The 20,208-nt window shown below is 36.5% G+C and overlaps 4 protein-coding genes across 4 annotated transcripts in view; 2 read left to right on the plus strand and 2 right to left on the minus strand.

Annotated features, from left to right (window-relative positions):
* Positions 1-3,212: 3,212 nt before the first annotated feature.
* On the minus strand, positions 3,213-6,485 carry LOC125474276 (uncharacterized protein At3g27210-like). The gene is made up of 3 exons (XM_048577757.1): positions 6,117-6,485; positions 4,079-4,159; positions 3,213-3,875 (listed from the first exon to the last, which is right to left on the minus strand). The coding sequence occupies exons 1-3, from the start codon at positions 6,343-6,345 to the stop codon at positions 3,457-3,459; spliced, it is 729 nt and encodes a 242-aa protein (XP_048433714.1). The 5' UTR covers positions 6,346-6,485; the 3' UTR covers positions 3,213-3,456.
* Positions 6,486-12,288: 5,803 nt separating this feature from the next.
* Positions 12,289-14,343, plus strand: LOC125474277 (ribulose-phosphate 3-epimerase, cytoplasmic isoform). The gene is made up of 7 exons (XM_048577758.1): positions 12,289-12,506; positions 12,608-12,612; positions 13,128-13,190; positions 13,280-13,386; positions 13,514-13,611; positions 13,830-13,964; positions 14,063-14,343. The coding sequence occupies exons 1-7, from the start codon at positions 12,390-12,392 to the stop codon at positions 14,216-14,218; spliced, it is 681 nt and encodes a 226-aa protein (XP_048433715.1). The 5' UTR covers positions 12,289-12,389; the 3' UTR covers positions 14,219-14,343.
* A 959-nt stretch (positions 14,344-15,302) lies between these two features.
* LOC103960903 (protein LYK2) lies at positions 15,303-19,522 on the plus strand. Its single transcript, XM_048577523.1, is given in 4 exon segments — positions 15,303-15,597; positions 17,326-17,600; positions 17,602-17,756; positions 17,758-19,522. Coding segments are annotated over 3 exon segments (2,028 nt in total). The 5' UTR covers positions 15,303-15,597; positions 17,326-17,363; the 3' UTR covers positions 19,394-19,522.
* A 549-nt stretch (positions 19,523-20,071) lies between these two features.
* LOC125474093 (putative calcium-binding protein CML19) overlaps positions 20,072-20,208 on the minus strand; it is a 612-nt gene continuing 475 nt past the window's right edge. The window contains exon 1 of the mRNA XM_048577525.1: positions 20,072-20,208. This exon is cut by the window's right edge and continues 475 nt beyond it. Coding sequence (XP_048433482.1) covers positions 20,205-20,208 — 4 coding nt within the window. The 3' untranslated portion in view covers positions 20,072-20,204.

The following is a 20,208-nucleotide window of genomic DNA, read 5'->3' on the forward strand; positions in this document are numbered from 1 at the left end:
GCAAACTCTTGTTTACTCATAAATGGTGATTTTGAAGTTTTAAATTTTCCAACTAAGGTATGAATCGATTTATTAAAAAAAAAAAAATCATTTGATTTTTTTTTTTTCCAACTTAGGAACAAAATCAGCGCCTTTTCCATGATGCTTGCATAGAAGAGACTATTTTTTCTCCTTGGTAAATGCCTCAACGTCTGCAGCAGAACGCTCTGCATGAAGTTGATGCCTGCAGCAGGGACTTCGTTCATGTGCTACGAAGCATGCAAGAGGATACTGGTAGAAGAAACAAAGAAAGAGTGGAATAGTTTCATAAGAGATAAATTCTATTAGATAATGAACCTAGGAACAAATTTGAATCTTTTGGTAGCAGATATAATTGTATTCTACAACATTTTATAAAAGAAATTATATCACAGCTAAGCAAATGTCATTAGAAAGACAAATCTTAAATGAGTTGTAGAACACTGATTTTGTGTTTTTATATTCCAAATGGGTGTAAAGAAAAATTTATATATTGAATTGAGTTTGTGAGGGTAATTTAGGTAGTAAATTTGGATTAAAAGAGATATTGATAGTTTAATTAAAAATAATATTGGTTTAAACAGTAAGTTGGGTGTAAAGGGTTTAATTAAAATTTCTCTTAAATTTATTATCACTTTTAAAAAAATTCATGTTTTTAACCGTTTAATTAAATTTCAATAACGTTGGTTTGTTGATCGGTGAGATTTAATGGAATACATCCAGAAAGAACTGTTGTTGCTATTTCAAGGACAGAGAGCTCTGAACTGGAGATTAGGATGGAGGATTTTATCTTTGGGAAACGCAATAATGTGGGCTCCACTACACGATTACGTGAGTACCTAATTGGACGCATCCAAAACTACAAATTTCCTCAAAGTGCGGAGATAATGTAGGGCCAAGTAGAATTGACATACAAATGATATATTTAGGTTGCTCTAATGAAGATTTTTAACACAAATACATGAAGAACGTAACATTGAATAAAGTTGCACTCATAATTTCACAATAGATCGGTTGATCATGTTAGCGAAGTCTAATAACTACATATATTTGTCTCGATCTTTTGACTATGATCAAGTGAAGCCTAATAACTACATCATATCTTTCAAAAGTATAGGACAAATATAAAGCTAGATGGAGTTTAATGTGAATGGTCTCATTTGATTGTGAGAGTTGCCATACTACTTATGTGATTAGGCTATCCTCCTAAAATTTTCCCGAGACGAAATCAACACTGCATGCAAGTTCGGAAGATTAATTTGTCTGTAATCTCAAGGAGGTTCAATCAAATCGTGCGTCAAGAAACATGATAAGTACAAAGTATTGGCTATATTTGTACGTTTGAGTTAGCGTTCTGCAACTGAAACCAAAGTTCTCGTCGTGGAATTCATGTGATGCATGTGGCTTAGGCAACTTTAGAATCAACTGCAGTATCCAAGAACAAGTACATTTCACATTGGAGTTGAACAACTTAGCTTAATTAGGATATAATAAGTCATAGAAATGGAAGATTCGCAGAAGCACCAATCTGTTTGTGGCTGTCTAGGCTGTGTAACATTTTATATGTTTTCAGCACACCCGTAGGATAAGGCTCGGTTAGGCAATTTGTTGCACGATTTGTTAATTCGACACGAAATAACATGAATATAACAGGTTTCGAGTCAACCTGTTAACGAGCCAAGTCAGTTAACAGGTTTACACATGCCAATTTATTACATAACCCATTAATCAGACGTGAAACGCAACGAACCATTAACAAATTGAGTCGTTATCAGATCACCTGTTAAGAACCCATTAAGATAACAGATTTAACACGACATGATCCGTTAAAATAATCGAGTATGACACGAAAATGACAAACACAACCTGTTTATCAAGCGACATGAAAACGACAAACACGACCCGTTTATCAGGCATTGTTGGCTATACATTCTCTACACTATATCTTATAAGCATGGACTTCTCTTGAAATAAATTTTTTTTTTGTTTCAAATCCATGATAATTGTCTGATATTGCATCACAATAATGGTGATCAAATATTATCTTGTTCAACTCGCAATTATATCTCCTGTGAACTCACTTCTATTGTCGAGGATATAGTAGTTGCTAAAGAATAAAAATCTCACATCAAGAAATTAATACAATTTTGGATATGAGTAGCCGCCTCATAGATTTAGCATTTTTATAAGTGAGTCGTCGCATGAGTCAGCCTTATTCGAATCTTCCCCTTAATTAAAGAGAGTAATTTACATAGCACCGCAATACACCGTAACATTCAAGTCATAATAACAACATACTTTTGTGATGTGTCATGTCCACCCCCAATGAGCCCATGCTTCATTGCCTCAACAAAACTCCAACAACCATACAAACTTATCATCTGAAAAAAGATTTGAATTATTGCTCCACCTCGTGCCTTCCGTTGTGGAGTTTTGGCTTTTTTTGGCGCACAGTTCTTCCCTTCACATTGACAAGATTAGTGAATAAGAATCAAAGCCAGAAATTGAGCCACTTTCTTCTGATTCCACTTTCTATTTGTCAGAGTGGCAAAAAAAAAAAAAATATCTTGAGGACTCCTACCAAGGAATCAGTTTATAACTTTTTCACAATGGCTTGAAAAAGGACTCCTTCCCATCTCCTCCACTAAGAGAAAAACTTATCTATTACGCGTTCATGTAATCTTGCTCTCAATCTCGATCATCTTGTGACATTTATAAGAGAAAAAGCTTACATAAAATATAACCGTTTTGTTTTGCGTAAGTTTTTTTTCGTTCATTGCATCTAAAAAAACTGTCTATCAAAATCACGGATTCATGTAATCATTTTCTCGATCTTCCTCACCACTTGACATTTACAAGCGAAAGGGTTGCATGTAACAAAACCGCTCCATACAATTTTTTCTCGTTCATATGAGAGTCAAATGAACCAAAACAAATATAGGCACTAAATTTCGTGCCCGGCTGTAACGGACAAAGAGAAAACACACCAACCAAAAATGTTGTCCAAAATGGGTTCACAATCATCTCCCTTGATTTTCAAGTAATGCCCCCAAGGCCAGAAAATGAACTTTTGGAAAAACAGTCCTCATGTCCACTTCTCTTGCTTATTTTCTTCAGGAAATTGATTTCCGAAAACCATAATTATTTTTTAACTTGTAGATTGAATAAATCAAAATAGAATGAACGGGCAAAAATGAACATGGATTTTTCACTCTTTTATTAAATATGCAGTAACAAGCTCCCTACTAAGATTTCAGTTGCGTTGATGGATTCCCATAGATTTCAGTGCTGCTGCCTCTCCATCCCCAAAATTCTTAATTTCAACAGCAGCAGCTAGGATCCCTAGCACTTTACAAGACATTGAGGTCGACGTTTTGCAACTCGAGCGAGTTTTTAACTTCTCAAATTTACACTGTATTACGATATCAGGAAAAATGATCAAGCTTTATCACCTACAGGAATGGTAGGGCTCATCTTCTTCCTGTGACTCAAGCTGCGGCAAGAAACTAAGCTTGGAAGGCAGCACGGCGAGGCCCTAAATGGTTTCCCCGTCTCAATCTCAGTTTGAACGCCTCCATTTGTTGTCCTCTCACTACTACACACGGAATTAGTTCCATTGACAGACTTTGGAGGGAGGTTAAGTGCAGTTGGCGGCTTTACTTCGTTGTTCGCGTATTCATCATCTTTGAAGCTCTCCTGGAAAAGTTCAAGTAATTTCTTCTTTTTTTCTGTTGGTGTTGGAGATGGAACGGGAATGGAAACAGGAGTTCTGTTCTCGAAAGGAGTTTTGTTGATTGGAGAGGAACCAGCGGGTAAGTTGTGATGGACGGGAGTGTTGCCGCGAGATGGAGTAAAATCTGCACCGGAGGCCATCAAAGTCACAAAAAGTTCAACACAAAAGCGAAAAACAATCCTGCATTTTATGTTTATTGTGGCACAGCTAAACCAACAATCCATTTTCTCATGAACTTTTACATCTAGCTCACTGAAGGGAAGAAACGTAAAGAAAATCACAATGTTGCAAGACAAAATGGCTCGAAGAATTCGACTAGATTCTTACCGCCATTCACACTGTAAAAATCATCTTCACAGTCCGAGTCCAACCACGGCCGGGTATCAAAAAAGGAATCCTCTTTACTACCTGCTCAAGAACAAAAGGAGCTTCAAAATTCTATCCATGACACAGTCCCAAGTAAATTAGGCTGAAACAGAATTAGGGTAATGCTGTAGCAATTTAATAGAAAGCTTCCAAATGCTTGCCTAAAACATCCATCTGACTAACACCAGCAAACAAATAGAAAATCAAACACAAGTTAATTAGATATAACTAGGTTGAAACAGAAGCAATTAGGTACACCACTTTTAGTAACAACATGAGTCAGTTTCGGAACCGTGGATGACACAATGAGATACGAAAGATGCAAAGTTACACCATCTCAATGCACTAGCGACATCTAGGTATCAAACTCATCACGAATACATCTTCCTCACTTCCGTGAGAGTCAGACTAGAAATATACTCCAACCAAGTAGAGTACACTACCATTAAGAAAGTGATTTCCGCATACCCCTTTACATCTCGACACAACATTGTTTATGTACCCCTTTTAGATTAAACAAATGAAAAAAGAATAAGGGACGCAAATAAACATGTGCAGTGGAGACTTGGAGTAAGAAAAGAGAAGTGTGCAAAAGTCATTTCGCTTACCACTATATCAAACGCTAGTTGGTCTCTAAACACTACACGTTTGGGACAAGGGACGCAAATAAACATGAGCCTGGAGACTTGGAGTAAGAAAAGAGAAGTGTGCGGAAATCATTCGCCTACCACTATACCAAACGCTAGTTGGCCTCTAAACACTACATATTCCCAAACGTGGCCCATCCATCCCTTAGAGACTATGCTTTAAGCCAAAACTGGCTCTAGTCAATTATCTCATCGATATTCATCACTTTCAAATGAAGGGAAAGCAGAGGGACCACAATCTCAGTAAGTTATATGTCATATGAAAAACAACCTAATCCTACTTGCAGCAACAACCGCACACCTACTGAAAGCTCCGTCAGAGAACATTGACTTTCACCGATTCCTTGTGTAATCTGGGCAAACTTAGGGTACTAAAAGTTCACATTTTTCATGTGACACACAAAATTAAAATTCAAGCTTTTTTTTTTTTTTTTTTTTTTTTTTCCTGCAAAAAACAGGGGCATGATCGAAATGTTTAGGCGTATTTCTAGTCGAATTTGTAAAATACGCGACGGATTCAAAGGTTTCACTCCCGACAAAGATCAACCCAGTTTTAGGCCAAGGAAAGGGTTCCTCTCCGGATCCCTCCTCTTAATACACCAAGCATGGGGATCTGGACAGCTGAAATTTGATCAGACGGGTAAATTATTATAACTTTTAAAATGAGCCACCTTTCGATCAAATTTCAACAGTCCGGATCCTCAAATTTGTAGATTAAAAGGGAGGGATCCCGAGGATCCCTTTCCTTAGGCCAAAACACTTGAAGAACAACTCAGTTTTGTGAACATTTTTAGAAATGTTTTAAAAAAATATCACATCACCAATTAAATCCACAACTACCTACAAGAAATAAGGGCTATTGTCTTCACTGTCTTGAAAGCAATAGAATCATACTTAAAAAGGCAAGCAGATAGATAGTGTCATAAACGTGAAAGCAATTTCTAAAGCTTCTACAAATAAAGGAGGAGAAATCTAATTAAGCTATGACTAAACCCAAAAAATATTAAATAAAAAATAATTAACCAGAAAATGATAAGCAAAAAGGAAAATGATTTTCGAATAATCTTTTTTCTCGTTCTGCACGCATCTTTGCATATTTCTGTTATTTGATTCGCGTACATATACGGTAAAAGAGTACGCGGAAATCACTTCGCACTCAAAGCATAAACCTTTCATATATCTTATAATCCAAAAGATCAAAAACCAAGCATAAGCACTATGCTTTATTCTTCAAAAGAATTTACCTAAGTTTGTGTGAAAATATCCAAAAAACCAAAAGGCAACATTTGATTGGTTTGACCAGAGAAGACCAAAAACTAATTCTTTTTGTAACAAGGTTGGTTTTTTCTTACCGTAGTCCCGGAAGGTGGTGGTGGTGGTGGTGGCGGCGGCGGAGAGAGAGGACGACCATTGAGATTTAAGAGGAAGATCGGCGATCTGACGGTCAATATTGGCGGTGACTTTATCATCCTCGGCTGGGAATGGTTGGATGACGAGCTTATTATCAGTTTTGGACCCGATTGAAAGCCGGAGCTTCATGACGGAATCTGCGTCCTTATGAACCGAAACACATGAACCCATCTCTCTCTCTCTCTCTCTCTCTCTCTCTATATATATATCTGTTTCTATATATTACTCTGGAAACCCAATAATTTTCTCAGCGCTACTCCGAACACCACACCTTTTAGACAGAGAGAGTAAAGCAGAAGGAGGGTGGGGGAAGGGGAAGGAGGGCGTTTTTTGGCGTTATGCTTATGGACTTCTGAGTGCCCAGATGCCTTTCTCGCGCGGAGAAAGAGATAGGACTTGAAAGGTAAGTTAAGGCCATATGAGGAGGTGCATTCTACTGTTTGTGTGGAATCGTGGGTTTATAGGGTTGTGGTGCCCCACTGGGGGCTGTTGAGCTTTTCCTCTTTTTTGTATTGGTGGAAATTTGTGGGGCCTGCTGTTTCTCTCAAAGTCAAAGCTGACCGGTGAATCTCTGAATTTTTGGCCCTAGGGTTAAAAAAACTTTTCAACTCCGGAAAAATCTTATCTGCAACACGAACGTCAACGTAATTGTATTTAAAGTTTATCACATATCGCCATTTGATTAATTTACTAATATGAGATGGTGATTTGTTATGAGATGTGATTGTGTTATTATTTTTTTTTCAGAATACCATTAGCTATGTTTGTAGTTTCTATTAACAATAAATTTGTATGGTTAAAGGACTCTTCTGATTTCATTTAAAACCTTCTCAGTTATGAATTGGTGTAGTGCATTTGAATTCAATAAATATCGAGTTTTTGTCAAAAAAAAAAAAATCATCTTGTTATGTATAAATTCTTTTGATGAGAAACGAAGATGAAACATTTAAGGTGATTAAATTGTTTTTCTTTCAACATCGTCAACAAAAGATTTGAGGGAATAAAATCACTATTTAGTGCTTGAATTATGCTTGAATTTTCTTTCCTTTAATTACAGTCAAATATACTTATAAAATTGTTGATTAAAAAGGACTTTAAATTGCCATACTAAAAAATGATGGCCACTGGTCAAAAGTTGACTTCAACTACGTCCATGAAAATGCACAATTAGATGTCATTAATTATTACAATAATCACGTTTAAATGAATTATTATGTGCAATGCAATACATATAAATATACATGCCTACCAAACTCATCTCAAGCACAGGATAGTCAAAAGATTTGAGCTGTTCAAAAGAAAGAATTTGGAGTTTTAGTTTGTGTGAAATGAGCTAATAAGATGAATTAATATGATGTTTATAAAATTTAAAATAAGTGATTTAAATCTCTGAATTTCTCAGCTCCAGACACAAAAATTTGAAGAGAATTTCTATTTAACAAAGTTGGCCGGTATTAGCTGACGATCCAAGGCTTTGAAGGTATTTATTGCCATGCCATCAACTATTGGAAACCTGAACAAAACGAACAGGCAGGGCGAGTGATTTTTCCGCATCTATTTTTTATTATTGCGCTCATATCATTTGAAATTTTTTTTAGTACAAAAGATATATTTTATACTAATGAGAATGAGATGTCGGTTTAAATCACATAATGAGTAACCTAATTTGTTAATGAAATTTTCATCCATGAGATACGAACAGGCATACAGAAAAAAAAAAGGTTTTAGAAGAAAAAAAAGTCTTTCACTTACAAATGAAGAATAATATCATCAGATTATATGAAATTTTATAGTATATTTTGGGGTGCCTTATATTTTAATTTTTAAGCAATAAATGTTTGGTAAATGAATATGATACAGTATTCATTCAATATCACATACCATTTTTTACATTACAGACTGTTTTTAATTTTTAATTATCAAATCAAATAAATTAAAAATAATTGAACAACAAATTTAAAAAATATATATAAGAAGTAAAAAAAGTACTTGTAAATATCACCAACCTAATAAAATCATGCAGATTGCAGAGCGTGGCATACTTTTGACAAGATGGAACGTAGCCAGTTAACCCTAGTTTGAAACTGGTAGTTTTGTTAGGTAAGCATGACACCTCTCCTCTCTGTAATTGGTTTGAGTTTGATTGACAGAAGACTTAAAAATTACTATAATTTGCTTTTTAATTAATTCAATTCATATTCTTATTAGCCGACGTCTTGTCCTTTCAATTTTGTATTATCTCTCCACTAATCAATCTAAATCTAATTTTTTTTCTAATCTTGCATGATCACATCAAAAGAGACAAATTGAGAGACGTGGATAAGAACTTCAGTTGGATAAAGGACCAAGATGAAAACGATGGAATTCACCCTACGCCAAGGCTGCGACAAAATTGACCATAACCTAATTAACTTGTGAACGAGATTTTTTTTCAAGATCAAAGAGTGGCCCAGCATTAATCGCACAATATTGTCTCATACTTGTATATATCACGTATTAGTATGGTATGTGTGAGACTTTATCATAAAAGATTTATAAAATATATATATATATATATATATATATATATTACGTTTGGAACCATTCAGTATCATGTTGTTTTTTTTGTTGCAAATCTTTTTACATTTTTGAACGATATTACTAAACACACGTTCAAGCTTCTCATTGATGCATGGGTCGTGGCTAAGAAGTAGATTTATTGAATATAATTGAAGTTTATAACTTTATGTACGTTTTTAATGAATTTACAAAGTATTTTCTTAACAAGATGTTTAATGAATATAATTGAAGTTTATAACTTTATGTACGTTTTTAATGAATTTACAAAGTATTTTCTTAACAAGATGTTTAATGAATATAATTGAAGTTTATAACTTTATGTACGTTTTTAATGAATTTACAAAGTATTTTCTTAACAAGATGTTTATAATTTTTCGAGTCAATTCAAGATAATTAGTTATTCACATGTCACTAACGGGCTTAACCATTATAAATACGACCAGTTAAACGTCCACCCATACACTAAACTTTTGTTAACGTAGGAGCATAAATGAAGATAAAGATTAAGGGTCCTACACCTAAGAAAAGTAAGTATATAGACGTGTGTGTATCGTCTGCCATAAATCAACAAGTCTTTCATCTTGTAACAGAAATAAAGACCTTCATATACTTTCCTTTTAAAGCGATAAATGCCTTTTAGTTTGCCTTGTGTAAGAGTTTGGTATTGTTTCCATCTCGATTGTTCTTCTTCTTTTGTGTTTATTTACCTTTTTTATGTCTACTCTACGTCGACGACGTCCCTTTCATGCACGAGAGGCAATAGTTAGTAATTGTAGTGGGCAAGCAATCAACACTCCATTCAACCTGAAGTTTCATCTGCTTTGCTCCTGAATTTGCCTCCTCGTGGGAATGTGTAGTGCAAGTCCAGCAAGATCAATCGCATCTCATCACTCAAAGAAAAGAAAAACGCTTGGATTCTAATTTATATGTGTGCAAACATGGACGAGAAAAAAAAAATCATAAAAATGGTAACAGTTGTGTTCCAAGAATCCTTTGCACAGGTATTAGGTAGGGTTAGGTTTCCATATAGTATTAGAGAGAAGCGTGAAAAGTGCAGTTTAGGTATTCTTTAGAAAGTTAAAAATAACTGATGCCGGTCCCACATGGTTGTTCGACCAAAAGGCAGTGGAGTCAGAATGCAAGGGGTAAGTATGAGTGAGGAAAGATTCTTGTGTGAGGCCCCCGAATGTAATGAGCTATGAGTATGGCATGAGAGGGGGCGGGACATGAATGATGATAATGAAAATATCTAACAAGGATCGTTGCTCATACAATGGTGATTGGTAGATGAAATTAAGTTGCTCACAATCGTTGTTTGTTTTAGAATAATGATAGGTAAATCAAATTTCAATCATATTTATAAATTATGTGACGTATCATTAATAAAAAAATTAGCATATTAATTAATATTTAAATAATAATTTAATCATAAAAAATTACGTTTTACAAGTAAATTGTCTCTCTCAAGTACCACGCACTTTTTACTTTTATTTTTAATCTTTCATCGAGTGGTGGTGGATACTTAATTAGTTTACTATTATGTTTAGAGATAACCCCATTAAAGAAATAAAATAGTTTTAAGAGCTTCAAAAAAGGATAACAAAGGGGTTTTATCTTTCCTCCTCGCTTTCCAATACTTGCTAATTAAGAACTAATCTGTCCAAAAAGGTGGATAAAGTTTCACTTAAGGGATTCGACCAAAAAAAAAGTTTTACTTAAGGGGGAAAACACAGGCAGGTCATGCAGTGCGCCACGTACATGATCATGACATACGATAATATAAGGGCATATATGATAGTTGAGTGGGGTCGATGGCCCCCATGCCCTAAATTTAAGTCGACATAGCACATTTAGAAGATGTGAATTCACTAAAACTTTGTATGATATGAAGAAACAATTATAAGTTCAGGAAACATGAGATTCAATCCGAAGCTCTTCTATCAACTCCTCCTCAATTTATAGCAGGATAATCAAATAATAGAGTTTCATTTTGGCAAAGCAATGACAAAAGTTATTGAATTAATGAACAGACAGGTACAAAAGGGATTCAAGTACAAATTGCAAGACGTATCGACATAAAAGAAATTGTACATGTTGAATGGATCTGAGAAGGTAGAGTTCCTCTACAAACCATTCGAGTTAAAATTGATTATCGTTCCTATGCATTTCGAACTATCTATAGGTATTAGACATCAAATTTTGAATAATTGTAGACAAGGAATGATAAGAACTTACAGCACTTGCCTTACAAGGATCTATCAGACTATCTCGTTTAAATAATAATCAGTCATGTCACTTGACCTTTATCGAATCGACTGTAATATTTTTTTTGTTCTATTTTTAAATTATCCTATCTAATTGAATGAGATTTCTCAAAAATTTAACATTATGTATTATTTATGCATTATAAAGACGTTCGGATTGATAAATAATATTTCATGATTGTGTTTCGTATACCAAATAATTGCTCGTTCAGTGTGAGCTTTAAGCAACAAAAACTATGTATAAAGTTAATGCATGATTCCAAAAACACGAATAAAAAAGAGATTGAAATTGATTAGCAATTGAAGCATAATTGTTGTTTTGGGCTGGCCTTGTCTCTATCGTGTGGTTTGAACGTATCCACACCATACTTTGGTCATATCTTCACTTGGAATAATTATCAATCAATCAGTCAAATTATTGAATATAAGAACAAATACATATGAGACGCACCGTCCACGTGGCTTTCCTCCTCCTCTCTCTCTTTGATTGATATTTTTCATGGAATTAATGCTGAGAATTTTAACGAAAAATTTCAGATACTATTTATTTTAACGAAAAAAATCATATTTTTATACTAAAAAGTCAGTTTTGGTACTATTCATTTTACTCTTTATTTTGTCATTATCGTTAAAATTCAAAATTTTCAATCTATTTTCATTATTTTTCCTATTAAAGCACGTGCTAATGTTGCAACTGATTCTTCTATACATTATCAAACCCAATTCATTTGCAACCGCCTTACATAGGGTGAATCTTGGGTAGGATTGCTATATGTTTTGAAAATGATTACCCACTAGAACAATGAACAGTTGAATTTGCAGTCATCGAAACAGGTAGATAATTGAAACAAAACATAAAAGAAAGCAAGATTTGAGCATGAAGAGTAAAAATATGGTAGATGCTCCTCATTTTTACCAAAAACCAAGACAAGGAACAAGAGATGGGCATCCCAAACTCTAGCTTATAACTTGAGGCACAAAAGAGGGGGAAGACATCCTTTCTAGATCTTTCTCACCAAAGCTACCAGATTCACTCATTCATATCCTTAAAATTTGATCAAACGACTAAAATTATTATAACTTTTAAAATGTCATTGTTTATAACCGTTAGATTAAATTCCAATAGGTCCAGATGAATAAATTCGGCGGCTCTGATGAAAGGATCTCTTTCCCAAAAGAGGTACACAAATTGACTTTTCCAGCACAACTCTGACAATAAGTCAACCATCCATTTTATTGTTATTGTAAGTTTGTCCATTTACTTATTGAGCCTCAGAGGTTTCTTGATCCATTTTTATTGGGCCTAAGTGGAGCCGCGCTGTATGTTAACTACTCGTGCCACCGACCCTCCGCCCGCATCTAACTTTCGTCGTCTCGGAGGCTTTTGAAAACATGGGTGTGGCGGCGAAAATAGCACCGTCGATGCTGTCGTCGGACTTCGCCAATTTGGCATCGGAGGCCGAGCGCATGCTCAAATGCGGCGCCGATTGGCTCCACATGGACATCATGGTAAGCCCTCAATCCATCTCTTCTATTGTCCGATGAATTTCAATGTTTTTTCATTAATACCATGTCTAGTGTTTGACAAAAACCTCGTATTTGTTTTGCAGGATGGGTAAGTTTGACTCTTTTTTTTTTGTTGCTGTTTTAGTAATTCCCAATTTCTCATGACTCTCAAGTGGCTGCCAACGAATTGGGTTTGCTAATTCCTTTTTTTTTTTTTTTTTAACAAATTTATTTATTTGGTTAACTTTGATACAGTGAGTAGTTAATGATTGGATAGATTTGAAAATTCTGTTAAGACTTGGCGCAAAACCGAGCGCAGTGACATTCTAGGATTCATACAGCTCGACCGACATGATCTAGTGGGATAAGGCTTTGTTGTTGTTGTTGCTGTTATGATAATTCTGTTAGCTACTGGTTAATAATTGGATTAATGTGTGATTTTTCGTATTGAAGTCGACATCTTTGCATAATCTATCTATGAAGTTGCTTTCTTTGAAAAATTTCGTATGTGCTTACTGAAGACATTCAAATTAATTGATGTTTTATGTTAATCGCAACGTTTGCTTTTTCTCACAAATGTAAGTGGTGGGTGGTCTTGGATTCATTTATCTTTCTTACCAACAGGCACTTTGTCCCGAATTTAACACTCGGTGCTCCGGTCATTCAGAGTTTGAGAAAGCACACAAAGTAACTACCTTGACATTGTTTTACGTTCATTTTTATCGAGTATAAATGGATGTTGGTATGATCGTATCATTCTTTTTTTTTCGCTACAGGGCGTATCTTGATTGTCACCTTATGGTCACAAATCCACTTGATTATGTCGAACCTATGGGAAAAGCCGGTGCTTCAGGTTTTACATTTCATGTTGAAGTATCTAAAGGTTGGTTGTGGTCGGAAATTGGAATGTTCCTATTTTACTTCCTTTACCTGTTCGTGTGGTATTTTCTTGATACAAAAGGGACTCCCTACTTTTCCTTCATTATCTTTCGTTATCCTTGTTTGCGCAGACAATTGGCAAGAACTTGTTCAAAGAATTAAGTCCAAGGGCATGACGCCAGGTGTGGCATTAAAGCCCGGAACGCCAATTGAAGAAGTTTATCCTCTGGTCTTACTTCTTTCTTTATATCTAAACCCCCCACCCCATATAGTTTGGTGTATATATATGTATTGATTGACCAGGCTTACTTGCATGACATTTAGGTGACCTAGGAAAGACAATCTGATCTTTTGTCATCGTATCCATTGTTTAGTATTCAGTAACTGTCTACTCCGGAGAGATATTTTAATACAGAAGATATTCAAATGATGTTTTGTTATTTACAGATAGAAGGTGAAAATTGTGTGGAAATGGTTCTTGTTATGACGGTAGAACCTGGGTTCGGTGGACAAAAGTTCATGCCGGAAATGATGGAGAAGGTGCGCACACTAAGACAAAGGTACCCTTCGCTAGATATAGAGGTAAGTCAATAACCTCATATGTTTCCTCTCAACACACATTTTAAGGGTTGTTTCTTCCGGGGACACGTACTAAAGTTCCTTTCCATCTCATGTCACAGGTAGATGGTGGCTTAGGGCCTTCAACGATTGATGCGGCAGCTTCAGCCGGAGCCAACTGCATAGTTGCAGGCAGTTCCGTGTTTGGAGCCCCTGAGCCTGCAACAGTAATATCCCTTTTGAGAAGTAGCGTTGAGGGAGTTCAACAAAAAAGTTGATAGTGGTATGGGCAAGACATCATAATTTGCTATTTTTTTATCAACATATATTTACAGTGTGTACCTCTATGATCGAATTGACATGGTTTTAAAACTGTGATGAGTATGTGGATGCTTTTTACGTATTTCTTGTGTGTTTGTAACACCGGCTTATGTCGTACTCGAATATCATGACATCCCTCAGCTGGCAATCCCTTCATACATTGCATACATATATGTCGATCTTTCCTTTTTTTTTTTTTTTTTTTTGTTATCGGATTGCTTGATGCCGGAAATACATCCGTAGTGACGATGTGCTCATTAACTTCAGGGATTTGCCTCTTTATACATAAATATGAAGGATGACTTTAGTATCTAAATATGTCATTGCAAATCATTATGGTTTTATCTTTTGAGATGAGATCAGCTGGGGGGGGTGGGGGGGGGGGGGGGTGGGGGTTGGGGTGGTAGGGGTACAGAACAAGAATCCCACATACTCAGGAAATTATTCATCGTAGTAGTCAGTTTTCGAATGAGGCATAAGGTGAATTTAGCCTCATTATGCAACAAAGATGCTACTGGGTCGGTATCTCAAATCAATCACTCATTGTCATATGTTTTATTTTTTTCACATGGCAATACGTGATTGGTTTGGATTAATGACTTGGTAGCATTTTTGTGCATGGAAGTTCTCCCCTACAAGGGAAATCTTCAGTTGCTTACATTGGGAATATTTGGTTAAAATCGTTTCTCAGCAAATTTTCTCCAGACAATCCTGTATTCCACGTTAGCACATGTTTATTTTATATCGAGATTATGTTGTTCTCCTGATCTCGGGAGTATAGAGCACATGCACCAGACATCATATGCGATCTGAACACAATGTTTGCATTTGGCATCCACTATTGAATTGTCACATAAAACTAGTCTTTTTTTTTTATTCGAGGAAGACGTAAAAGTGGAGGAATGCTAAGGGACTTATGTAAAAGTTACTTTATCACCTTACAGTTTAACGTTAATTTTCATGCCAACATTATAAAACATTACGCCAAAAACATGACGTAATAGAAAGTTTATAGAGATTGAGTCGCATTAGCATTTCTCAAAGTTATGTTATCCGTTTCATGGGAGAGAAGAAATTACATTAGAAAGACCTATAAAAAAACATAATGAAACGCTTAAGTACATATTTAATGAGACAAAAAAGTGAGAGATCGGATCGATGCTTATTAGAAAGGGGGAAATTAAGTTCTATTTTTTTATTAACAAGTTTAATCTCACCTGAGCATTGTCGTATAGTACACGTGCAGCCGGACAGTAACGTAACTTTGTTGTGGATGCGCGGTGGGAGAGGAGAAAATTGCAACTCCCAACTTGTTATGTCTCGGCAAAAGCATTAGGTGATTCTATCTCTTAATCTTTTTTCCCTTCTTTCCCTTCTTACTTAAATGATTCTGTTAAGCCACGTCAATATCTTATATTGATTCTTTTTTTTTTTATAAAGATAATAAGACAAAAAATAAATTGTAAAAGGAAGAGAGAAAAGATGATGAAAATAGGAGCAGAGATAATCTTACTCCTACAACTTCAGACATGCTCCAAAGTCCCAAGTTGGTACTTTGCTAAATCTTTTATTGTTGACCGAAAGGGAAGTGGGCAGCATGTGTTATCACGTGCCCTTCACTGTTGGCTTCTTAGGTTCGTCCATTGGGACTTGGATTTCTTAACTTAAGTCTTTGCTTTGGACGAAATGCGCATTCATCTTTTTTGACTTTGATCTTACGATGTGGAAATTTTTTAATATGTTTGAAATATGGGTGTACATCACATGCCAAATATAAGTGGAGGGATATTAAAAAAAAAAAACATTCTTGTATTTATATTATAATATGTGACATACTATCGGTCATCTGTTCTTAAAAAATTTCTTATTGGATGTGCTTGAAATTTTGAGAAATATGAGAGTGTCCAACTTTATAGTTGGATTTGCCAAAACCAAGTTTTTACTAATCTGATTCTTAGTTAGACTTAAAACAATTGTACAGACGTCAAAGATTTGATAAATTTTGATGTTCGACCACCCACTCACAAATAAGTGAACTGTAATATTAGGGTTTGTACCTACTTATGATCTAAAGTGGTACCTAAATGTAGAGAGGCTGACTGCTTTGTGAGTCGGTCAAACTTTTTATCCAGTCCGATTGTCGGCCACATAAATTTCTTCAAAGAGTATTATCAAGAGAATTCATATAGTATGGAGGTTATTGTATCGTTATTTTTCATTTTGAAATTCAAAACAAATTTTATGTTCGATTCTTTTCTTTTCGTAAGATTAAAAAAATGATGTGATCAGCGGAGAGGACTTGAATATTTGGTTGATTGGTGAGTGGTGGAGCATCTCAACCTACGATCTTCATAACCAACTTGACCTATTAATAAAACGTAGTCCTTTATTTCATGCCTCGCTTTTAACCTGCATCACTGTCTCTTCTATTGTATTTCCATTCATTTTTATCCTCAATTTTCTCCAAATCCTGCGTCATTTTTATCCATACTGATGTTGCCTGCTTGCCAATTAAACTTTCTTCCATCTTTTCATTTCATTCACGAGGATAACGTTTGAATTACAAGTTATTACCTTTTGTTATTGACATGTTACCTATTAGTATTATCTATGATTTATCGACACCATTTAAAGTGACTAAATAACATATTGTCTAGAGAATAATGGCTTATGATCAATATCAAACTAGTAACTGACGGATTATGTATCGATAGCACGTTGATACGTTTTTTTTTTAACATATTATCTACCAATGTTATCGATGACTTATCAACCCGACTTGTTAAATAACAAACATCCTAACCGATGAAAAAGTGTTTATGATAAGTGACATTTGGAACTTGGGGATAAGTAGCTGCCCATTAGCTAGCATTTGGTAATGGAGGATGGATGGATTAGCCCAAGGTGAGGACTAATTAAACAACTCCTTTGCCATGCCCAAGAATCTTGTTCATGAACAACTTTGACAAAATTCTCCCATTCAATTTTCAAAATTATATTTTGTATAGATCCAAAATATTCACCTTCTCAAAGTAAGTTTTTTATTTGTTTTTATTTTTTGTAGGCTCATGTGGAACTGAGTGGTCAGCCTAGTTCATCGGCATGGCTGCAGCTGCTGCTTCTTCTTCTTCCTTCCTATTTTTCTTCTCACTTCTTACTGTCTCTGCATTTGAACAAAAACCACACAACATTTTAAGCTGCAAGTCCACGTCTCCTGACGCTTCCGGCTACTACTGCAACGTTGCAAATGCATCATCTGTCGAGAACAAGTGTGCAGCTTTTGCGATTCTTCGCACTACCGCGTACTACTCCTCTCTTTCCAATCTGAGCGCTTGCTTGGGGCCTCAATCCGTTGGTGATACCAGACGCGAACGGATTTTCAGCTAACACGGAGTTTCTTCCTAAAGACGAGCTTTTGTTGATACCGATTGATTGTAATTGTGGCAGTCGTGGTGTTTTTTGTGCCGAGTTGACTAAGACTAGTAGTGTGAAAGGAGTGTGCTGAGTCACTAGCGGGCTTGACGATCTGCAGAGCTATTCGAGAGAACAATCTGGGAGTTTCGCCGTGGGGGCTTGCTGATAAGCTTCAGTTGGTGATCCCCTTGAGATGTGCTTGTCCATCATCATCTCAACTTGTGAAACAACTAAGACTCTTAATTTCATATCCGGTGAGTGGTGGGAAAACGATTTTCGATTTGGCTGTTAAGTTCAATACAACACAAGAAGCTATCATATCTGCAAATAACAGATCATTCGAAAGCTTTAGACCCGAAAGTTTGACACCTATTACATCTCTTTTGATTCCGCTTGAAGGAAAACCTATACTCGGTCCCCTAGCAAAACCCCGGGAACCCAATTTGCGCTTTCCGGCAACTAGCATCCCAGAAATTAGTCTACACAAGAAGAAGGCGAAAATGGACCAGATCGGATTATATGTCGCGCTTAGCGGAGCCATTGTTGGAGCCAGCATTGCGATCGCGGCAGCATTCTTGCTACTTAAGATGAAGAAAAAGAAAAGGACTTCACCTAAAGGATGTGATGTGGAGCTGCAACAGCTCAGCCTAAGTGTGAGGACAAGTGACAAGAAAGTCTCGTTTGAAGGATTTCAAGATACTTCTGACGGTCAGATCGTCCAGACCACCACCCCACGAAAGGCGCTGGTGGAGGTGTATACAATTGAGGAGCTGAGGAGAGCAACCGAGGACTTCAGTTCGAGCAACCATATCGAGGGATCTGTGTACCACGGCCGCCTAAGCGGGAAGAACTTGGCTGTAAAGCGCACGCAGCCGGACAGCATTTCGAAGATAAAGTTCGGCCTTTTTCATGGTGCAATTCACCACCACCCCAACATAATGAGGCTGTTGGGAACTTGCTTGAGGCCGGAGGGCGAAGAATCGCTTCTGGTTTTCGAGTACGCAAAGAATGGATCTTTGAAGGACTGGCTCCACGGCGGATTGGCAATCAAAAACCAGTTCATTGCGTCATGCTATTGTTTCTTAACGTGGAGCCAAAGGCTGAGGATAAGTCTTGATGTGGCCATGGCATTGCAGTACATGCACCACATTATGAACCCCCCTTATGTCCATCGAAATGTCAAGAGCCGAAACATTTTCCTAGATGAAGAATTCAATGCGAAGATTGGGAATTTCGGCATGGCAAAGTGCGCTGAAAATGAAGCCGAGGATCAAAGCTTCGGGTACATGGCACCCGAATATCTTCAACAGGGTGTGACTTCTCCGAGCATTGACATATTTGCATTCGGTGTGGTGTTGCTAGAGGTCTTGTGTGGACAAACGCCAATAAGCAGGCCCGGGGCTAAGGGAGAAGGAAACTTTTACCTGTCGGAGAAGATCAAATCCGTGTTGAAGTCAGACAATGCAGAGGAGCTAAGAGAGTGGATGGACAGCGCGTTGGGGGATAATTATTCGTTTGATGCAGCTGTCACATTGGCAAATCTTGCGAGGGCCTGCGTCGACGAAGACCCTAGTTTGAGGCCTAGTGCAGGGGAAGTTGTCGAGAAGTTGTCGCGATTGGTGGAGGAGTCGAAAAGCGTGGAGGGAGAGAATATTTTTATCAGTGAGAGCTCTTGTAAGCCGCTGGTGAAGGCAGCAGCAGCGGCAAACAATAAGTGAATAAAGCATTGGAGGATGCAAACAGAAGACACGTTCTTCTGGGCGCTGTTACAAATGTTTTTAATTTTGTCTTAGGTTCTTGTCATAGGGTTCTTCTGCTTGTATATATATGTAATATCTTTGTTTCTTTAAATAATACGGACTTAAAATACGTTCCTAATTACTGAACTACGGTGATTAGCTTGAATGGTTGTTGGTTATATAAACATGATTTCTTATTGCTTTGTTTTATAGGAGCATGTGCTGCACTGACTATCGCAGTCAAGCATCAGTCAATTCAAACCAAAGAACGCCTTTTATCTTTAGACCTCGTTCACTGCTGAGAATATCTATTCTAATTCATTTTTTTATTACAAACGAAACCTTTATATTCAAAACATTGAACAAGAGGGAAGACTCTTGAACATGAGATGTCATGATCGCCGTATCCCAGACCAAGACAAAATGCAACAAAAACTAGTTAAAGTACATAAAATGCATGATTAACTTAAACTGCATGAACATGGAGCAACACCAACCCTTGTAAAGAGGGGAGAAGGAGTAGACTTAGTAGAAAAGCATTTTTATTTTATGGGATGCAATATTCTACACTACTCTTTACAGGTAGGCGATTTGTACTCGGAAATAATGTCCTAATCAACCAGCCTAATCCAAATATGCCGTAGAGAAGCAAATGAATGAACGTAACAATCTCAGTCTCAAGTTAGACTGGCTGAAAACCGGCACTCAAGCCATAAAGCCAAGTAACAATGAATGAACAATTTACACAAGTAGCAAAAACAAACCAAAATCACACTTCATACACCATCATTCAA

This window comes from the organism of the source record quoted next, unplaced genomic scaffold (genome assembly GCF_019419815.1).
Source record: "Pyrus x bretschneideri cultivar Hongxiangsu unplaced genomic scaffold, Pyrus_bretschneideri_v1 Contig12, whole genome shotgun sequence".
Lineage (NCBI taxonomy): Eukaryota > Viridiplantae > Streptophyta > Magnoliopsida > Rosales > Rosaceae > Pyrus > Pyrus x bretschneideri.